We start from the raw sequence: 8,377 nt of genomic DNA on the forward strand, positions 1-8,377 counted from the left end.
ACTTTTAAATAGCAGGCAGCATTTCTACCATAGACTGTATAAAAGAAATGGACGTAACATCTGTGACGTCACCCATTGGTTTGTGGACTGCTGCTCGGAAGCCAATAGTTTCTAATCTAGGCAGCGCCATCTTGAACATTTCAGGTGCATGCTGGGAAAAATAAAAACATGGATTCTACTTATATGGGCATGAGGCGGGGCCATGGGCGGAGTGGGGACGTTGCTATGGTTGCGAGGGCTGGATCTCGAGGACATTGGTCAATCAACCTGTCAATCAGGACGTAGCCACGCCCTAATGCATACCCTGCTTTATCGTCACATATAAAATCAGGGAGGCCAAAATGTCCCAAATGAACATCATACTGCATTGAAGAAGGCTTTAAACTAGCGATTGAGACCATAAACACATTTTGAAAACGTTTACTGAGGTTAGAAATCAAGTGAGAAGTTGGTGAATTCTCCATTGACTTGTATAGAGACGGTCGCCCCCTGGTGGCCTTTTGATAGAATGCAGCTCTAAGTTACTTCCGCGTTGGCCTCATTTCAGAGGACCAGAACTCCCCGCCTGGTTTCTACATACGTTCACCTCAAGTTTTGAAAACAGTATAATATATAATATATAAAAATACATTTCTGATTAGTTATCAATGCTTCCGTGGTGGTGAGATAAAGACGTGAGATTCTCAGTAAAGTCGTAACCAGCTAGAAAACATTCAGCTGTAATGAGTCCTGCAGCTGTGTGTGTGTGTGTGTGTGTGTGTTTTTCGAGGCCACGGAGAGTTCAGCCAGTCCGCATGTACCCAGCATGCATCTCTGCGGTGTCCTGTCGCCGTAGTGACGTTTCTCACGCCACGGTGGCAAATATCACACACACGCAGACACACGTATAAACACACACATAGCCGACGGCCGAGCAGGACAGCAGCCAGAGTCGTGTTCAGGTCTCCGTGAGGTCAGCTGTGTTCAGACTCTGCCGTCTCTCCACCTTCCTGCCTCTACGTGGAAATTAGTCTTTAGAGAAAGACTAAAAGAGAAGAAAAGGAAGATAGGAAGGACAGAAGGAAGGAAGGAAGGAAGGAAGGAAGGACAGAAAGAAGGAAGGAATGAAAGAAGGAAGGGAGGTAGGGAGAAAGGAAGGAAGGAAGGAAGAAGGAAGAAAGGAAAGAAGGAAGGACAGATGGAAGGAAGGAAGGAACGAAGAAAGGAAAAAAGGAAGGTAGGAAGGAAAGAAGGAAGGATAGATGGAAGAAATGGAGGAAGGAGGGAAGGAAGGACAGATGGAAGGAAGGACAAAAAGAAGGAAGGAAGGAAAGAAGGAAGGAAAGAAGGAAGGAAGGTAGGAAGGAAGGAAGGAAGGAAGAAGGAAGAAAGGAAAGAAGGAAGGACAGATGGAAGGAAGGAAGGAACGAAGAAAGGAAAAAAGGAAGGTAGGAAGGAAAGAAGGAAGGATAGATGGAAGAAACGGAGGAAGGACAGATGGAAGAAACGGAGGAAGGAAGGAAGGAAGGAGAAAAGGAAGGTAGGAAGGACAGAAAGAAGGAAGGAAGAAAGGTAGGAAGGTTCCTAGCTTCCTTAGGTTTTGGTGATAGTGTTCATACATGACACAACGCTGCTGCTAGGTGAGGAGAGAAGGGATTACATATCAGACCCTCACTGGTATCGTCCGTGTCAGTCTGAGTTCATGAACATTTGTGATGATACAAACACAAAGTGACACATGGAGAGGATCCGATACATCATCCTAATGTTTGCCAGTCTGGACTCTGTCTGACTTTATGGGTCAGAAAGAAGGAAGGACAGAAGGAAGGAAGGACGGAAGGAAGGAAGGCTTTATGATGATGTGGCAAAGTAACAGTTAGAGGGTTGATAAGGTTTAGGGCCAAGTCAAGGAAGGAAGGGAGGAAGGGAGGGAGGAAGGAAGGATGGAAGGAAGGGAGGAAGGAAAGAAGGAGGAAGGGAGGTAGGGAGAAAGGAAGGACGGATGGAAGGAAGAAGGAAGGAAGGACAGATGGCAGAAACGGAGGAAGGAACGAAGAAAGGAAAAAAGGAAGGTAGGAAGGACAGATGGAAGGGAGGAAGAAAGAAGGAAGGACAGATGGAAGAAACGGAGGAAGGAAGGAAGGAAGGAAGGACAGATGGAAGGAAGGAAAGAAGGAAGGAAGGAAGGAAAGAAGGAAGGACAGAAAATAGGAAGGAAAGAAGGAAGGAAGGACAGATGGAAGGAAGGACAGAAAGAAGGAAGGAAGGAAGGAAAGAAGGAAGGAAGGCTTTATGATGATGTGGCAAAGTAACAGTTAGAGGGTTGATGAGGTTTAGGGCCAAGGTTTGGGTTCAAAATAATAGTTAATAAAAAGGTCAGAGGGACGACTGTTGTCCTCGAGTCAAGGAAGGAAGGGAGGAAGGAAGAAGGAAAGAAGGGACGAAGGACAGATGGCAGAAACGGAGGAAGGAACGAAGAAAGGAAAAAAGGAAGGTAGGAAGGACAGATGGAAGGAAGGAAGGAAAGAAGGAAGGACAGATGGAAGAAATGGAGGAAGGAAGGAAGAAAGAAAGAAGAAAGGAAGGAAGGTAGGAAGGAAGAAAGGAAGGAAGGACAGATGGAAGGAAGGAAAGAAGGAAGGAAGGAAAGAAGGAAGGACAGAAAATAGGAAGGAAGGAAGGAAGGAAGGACAGATGGAAGGAAGGAAGAAAGAAGGAAGGACAGATGGAAGAAACGGAGGAAGGAAGGAGGGAAGGAAGGAAGGACAGAAAGAAGGAAGGAAGGAAAGAAGGAAGGGCAGATGGAAGAAACGGAGGAAGGAAGGAAGGACAGATGGAAGAAACGGAGGAAGGAAGGAAGGACAGATGGAAGAAACGGAAGAAGGAGGGAAGGACAGATGGAAGGAAGGACAGATGGAAGGACAGATGGAAGACTGTACTATAGTGTGCCTCTCTCTCACTAACACAGTGGAGATGGAGATGGATGGAAACCTCTCGGCTCATTTAGATGACATCATAACAAACCTGGACAGGAAGTAGGAAGGGAGGAAGGAAGGAAGGAAGGAAAGAAGGAAGGACAGATGGAAGAAACGGAGGAAGGAAGGACAGATGAAAGAAACGGAGGAAGGAACGAAGGAATGAAGAAAGGAAAAAAGGAAGGTAGGAAGGACAGATGGAAGGAAGGAAGGAAAGAAGGAAGGAAGGAAGGAAGGACCGAAAGTAGGAAGGAAGGAAGGAAGGAAGGACAGATGGAAGACTGTACTATAGTGTGCCTCTCTCTTCACTAACACAGTGGAGATGGATGGAAACCTCTCGGCTCATTTAGATGACATCATAACAAACCTGGACAGGAAGTAGGAAGGGAGGAAGGATGGAAGGACAGATGGAAGGAAGGGAGGAAGGAAGGAAGGAAGGAAAGAAGGAAGGACAGATGGAAGAAACGGAGGAAGGAAGGACAGATGGAAGAAAGGAAGGAAGGAACGAATAAAGGAAAAAAGGAAGGTAGGAAGGACAGATGGAAGAAACGGAGGAAGGAACGAAGGAATGAAGAAAGGAAAAAAGGAAGGTAGGAAGGACAGATGGAAGAAAGGAAGGAAGGAAGGAAGGAACGAATAAAGGAAAAAAGGAAGGTAGGAAGGACAGATGGAAGAAACGAAGGAAGAAGGATGGAAGGATGGAAGGAAGGACAGAAAGAAGGAAGGACAGATGGAAGAAATGGAGGAAGGAAGGAAGGAAAGACAGATGGAAAAACGGAGGCAGGAATGAAGGAATGAAGGAACGAAGGAACGAAGGAAGGAAGGGCAGATGGAAGAAAGGAAAGTGGGCCGGATTGCACCCCTCGGTGGGCCTGTTCTGGCCCACGAGCCGCATGTTTGACACCCCTGTACTATAGTGTGCCTCTCGGCTCATTTAGATGACATCATAACAAACCTGAAACAGGAAGTAGCTGATCAAAACTAGTTAATGCAGGTTTCAGTTAATACTCTGATTCACACTGAAGTGTCGAGGAAGGAAGAGTGATGTCACCTCCAACAATTTAACACGTTAAACTGGTGGAAGATTTTTAACTGATGACAAATCTGAGTGTGTGTGTGTGTGTGTGTGTGTGTGTGTGTGTGTGACTCACAGCTCCTCCAGGAAGTGCAGGTTGGACAGAGCTCCACTGGACATCACAGTCAGATTATTCATACTGAGGTCTCTGTAGAAAGAAAGAAAGAGAGAGAGAGAGAGAGAGAGAGAGAGAGAGAGAGAGAGAGAGAGAGAGAGAGAGAGAGAGAGAGAGAGAGAGAGAGAGAGAGAGAGAGAGAGAGAGATTGTTAATGTCTCAATCAATCAATCAATCAATCTTTATTTGTAGAGCACATTTCACACAAGCTACTGCAGATCAGAAGGTTTTACACATGCAGTACAATATATACAGTAGAAAGATTTGAGACTAAAAGAAAACGAGAAATAAAGCAAGGAAGGAAAGGAAGGGAGGAAGGAAGGAAAGAAGGAAGGAAGGAAGGAAGGGAGGAAGAGAGGTGACTAATTAAGTGAAATAAATCAGGTTAAAAATGTAATAGTTGTGGACACCTGTGTGTGTGTGTGTGTGTATTTGGTGCTTTATGTGCTTATTCAAATGATGCTTTTTGTGCCGAGTGGAAATGGTCACCTCAGCTGTTCCTTCCTTCCTTCCTTCCTCCCTCCATCCTTCCTTCCTCCTTTCCTTTTTTCCTTTCTTCCCTTCCTTCTTCCTTCCTTCCTCCCTTCCCCTTTTCCTTTCTTCCATCCTTCCTTCCTTCCTCCCTTCCTCTTTTCCTTTCTTCCACCCTTCCTTCTTTCCATCCATCTTTCCTCCCTACATTTCTTCCTTCCTTCCTTCCTACCATCTTTCCTCCCTCCGTCCTTCCTTCCTCCTTTCCTTTTTATCCTTTCTTCCCTTCCTCCCTCCCTCCCTTCCTACCATCTTTCCTTCCTTTCTTCCTTCCTTCCGTCCTTTCTTCCTTCCATCCATCCATCCTTCCTACCTTCCTTTTTTCCTTTCCTTCCTTGCTTTTAGTCTCAAATCTTTCTACTGTATATATTTGTACTGCATGTGTAAAACCTTCTGATCTGCAGTAGCTTGTGTGAAATGTTCTGTACAAATAAAGATTTTTAACAGTTTGAAATGTTTTGCAGGAGATGTATAATGTTTAGCTGGTTTGGTGTGAGGTTGTGTGTGTGTGGTTAGTGTGTGTGTGGTTAGTGTGTGTGTGGTTGGTGTGTGTGTGGTTGTGTGTGTGTAGTTAGTGTGTGTGGTTAGTGTGTGTAGAGTTGTGCAAAAAATAGCCTCGTAGTTTCAAACATAGCGTCTGAGCAAAAACAACCTGTAAAGAGATAAAGTTCATAAAACGGCCACAGAGAGAGAGTCAGACACAGAGGCCATTCAACACACACACTAAACATATGAAAACACACACACACACACACACACACACACACACACACACACACACACACACACACACACACGACTTCATGCCTCCTTCAAAGAGCTGCTGAAAGGAGCGAGTCAACACACACCTGAGTGAGAAACAAGACAGGAGTGGAAGTTACTGGAAAGAAGAGAAAACAAGAACAGGACTGAATGAATGAGCTTCACTCAACTCTAACATGATATTATAGGAAGGAAGGAAGGAAGGAAGGAAGGAAGGAAAAAAGGAAGGTAGGAAGGACAGATGGAAGGAAGGACAGAAAGAAGGAAGGACAGATGGAAGAAACGGAGGAAGGAAGGAAGGTAGGAAGGAAGGAAGGAAGGAAGGAAGGAAGGAAAGTAGGAAGGACAGATGGAAGAAACAGAGGAAGGAAGGACAGAAGGAAAAGAGGGAGGAAAGGAAGGAAGGAAAGGAGGGAAGGAAGGAAGGAAAGGAGGGAGGGAAGAAGGAAGGAAAAGAGGGAGGAAGGAAGGACAGATGGAAGGAAAGAAAGGAAGGAAGGAAAGGAAGGAAGGAAGGAAGGAAGGGAAGGAAAAGAGAGAGGAAAGGGAAGGAAGGAAGGAAGGAGGGAGGAGGAAGGAAGGAAAAGAGGGAGGAAAGGGAAGGAAAGAAAGAGAGAAGGAGAGACTGAGGAAGGAAGGAAAGAAGACGGGAGGAAACGAGACGACCTCGATAGACGTGTTTGTTTAGTTGTTACTTTAATGTGTCACCTGTCTGTGTGTGTGTGTGTGTGTGTGTGTGTGTGTGTGTGTGTGTGTGTGTGTGTGTGTGTGTGTGTGTGTGTGTGTGTGTGTGTGTGTGTTGAGGAGGAAGCGTGTTGACCTGTTCCTGGAAAGTGAAGCCGATGGAACGATGTGAACAAAGCAAACATGACAACGCTGCGATGCTACCGATGCATGAACCAAACAGTCTAATCTAATCACGCTGTGTCTGAGGTGTTACGAATATTTTGGTCTCTAGAGGCGACTGACATCCGTTCATGGGTTAGGGTCAGTGATAAATAATTCAAAAATATCTTTAAAAATTGTTTTTAAAAAGCAAAATTTATTCTATTTGTTCTACTTTTAAACTAATTTTACTGTATTTTTCATTTATCAGAGTTGTTTAATCACTTTTTATTCTGTTGTGTTAACCCTCCTGTTGTCCTCAGGTCAAGGAAGGAAAGAAGGAAGAAAGGACGGACGGAAAGGAGGAAGGAAGGAAAGCAGGGAAGGAAGGAAGGAAGGAAGGAAGGAAGGAAGGAAGGAAGGAAAGGAGTAAGGAGCGAGGAAATGAGGAAGGAAGGAAATGAAGGAGGAAGGAAGGAAGGTAGGGAGGGAGGGAGGGAGGAAGGAAGGAAGGGAGGGAGGAAGGAAGGGAGGGAGGAAGGAAAGGAGGAAGAAAGGAAGGAAGGAGAGAAGGAAGGAAAGAAGGAAGGAGAGAAGGAAGGGAGGAAGGAAAGGAGGAAGGAAGGAAGGAAAGAAGGAAGGACGGAAGGAAGGAGAGAGAAGGAAGGAAGGAAGGAAAGAAGGAAGGACGGAAGGAAGGAGAGAAGGAAGGAAGGAAGGAGAGAAGGAAGGGAGGAAGGAAAGGAGGAAGGAAGGAAGGAAACGAGTAAGGAGGAAGGAAGGAAGGAAGGAAGGAAAGGAGTAAGGAGGAAGGAAGGAAGGAAGCAAGAATCTGTCATGGTGTCATGTTGTGTGAGGTGTAACGAATATTTTGGTCTCTAGAGGCGACTGACATCAGTTCATGGTGTCAGTGATAAATAACTAAAATAAATAATACAAATAAATTAGGGCTGTCAGCGTTAACCGTGTTAATCGTGATTAGATTAATGCAATCCATAACGCGTTCATTTTTTTAAATCTCATTTTAATTTTGCAAGCCTTTTTGTCCCTTCTACTCCCCCGTAGCCGGCTCCTCTAGCTGTAGCGCTATGCTTTGAAGTGGCCTCCTGCAGTAAACCTACCGCGCTGATGGAAAGTAAGAGAGCTACTGGACTTTTGAACGGCTTGTTTAACTTTAAAACACTTCCAGACGCTTCAGTTGACAAGTCAAAAGTAAAATGCAACCTGTGTCAAACGGAGTTTAACTACCACCGGAGTACGTGGAGTTTGAGTTAGCACCTCCACGCTAAACACCCAGGTGCAGCCAAGCCAGCCTCAGCTCCACCAAAGGACCATTTTGAGTGTGGGAGTCGCAGCAGAGCCGTGATTGATTCCCAGTTAAGACACTCTGGTAAGAATGCTTTACATTATGGCTTAAAACTGCCTTCAAATGGAAAAATAACAGGATTTTAAACATGCTATTTAAAACGCCATTAATCGTGATTAACTAGGAAACTCTGCGATTAATCTCGATTTAAAAAATTAATCGTTTGACAGCCCTAGAAAAAATACATCACTGACCCTTATACTCAGTTTTTAAAAAATGGAGTCAAAACCAAGGTGACAAAGAGCAGTTTAAGAAGAGAGGAAGAGTCATGTTGCATTGATCTCCAGTTTAACTGATGTATGAATGATTGTTGTTTTATATGCAGCAATTCTTTCCTTTCCTTATCTGACTCTGTCTATTTCCTGCTCTCTCTCTCTCCCTCCCTCTCTCTCTCTCTCTCTCCCTCCCTCTCTCTCTCTCGCTCTTCCCTCCCTCCCTCTCTGTCCCTCTCTCTCTCTCTCTCTCTCGCTCTCTGTCCCTCCCTTTCTGTCCCTCTCTCCCTCTCTCTCTCTCTCTCTCTCTCCCTCCCTCTCTCTCTCTCTCTCTCTCTCTCCCTCTCTCTGTCCCCTCCTCTCTCTCTCCCTCCCTCTCTCTCTCTCTCTGTCTCTCCCTCCCTCTCTCTCTCTCTCGCTCTCTGTCCCTCTCTCCCTCTCTCTCCTCCCTCCCCTCTCTCTCTCTCGCTCTCTGCCCCCCCCTCTCTCTCTGTCTCTGCCTCTCTCCCCCCCCCCCCTCTCTCTCTCCCTCTCTAT

The 8,377-nt window shown here is 45.5% G+C and overlaps 1 protein-coding gene across 1 annotated transcript in view; it reads right to left on the reverse strand.

Annotated features, from left to right (window-relative positions):
* Positions 1-8,377, reverse strand: part of LOC128385186 (leucine-rich repeat-containing G-protein coupled receptor 5-like) — a 57,665-nt gene that overhangs the window by 39,076 nt on the left and 10,212 nt on the right. The window contains 1 exon segment of the mRNA XM_053344047.1: positions 4,106-4,177. Coding sequence (XP_053200022.1) covers positions 4,106-4,177 — 72 coding nt within the window.

The sequence above is a fragment of the Scomber japonicus genome, chromosome 23, assembly GCF_027409825.1.
Source record: "Scomber japonicus isolate fScoJap1 chromosome 23, fScoJap1.pri, whole genome shotgun sequence".
NCBI classification, from domain to species: Eukaryota; Metazoa; Chordata; class Actinopteri; order Scombriformes; family Scombridae; genus Scomber; species Scomber japonicus.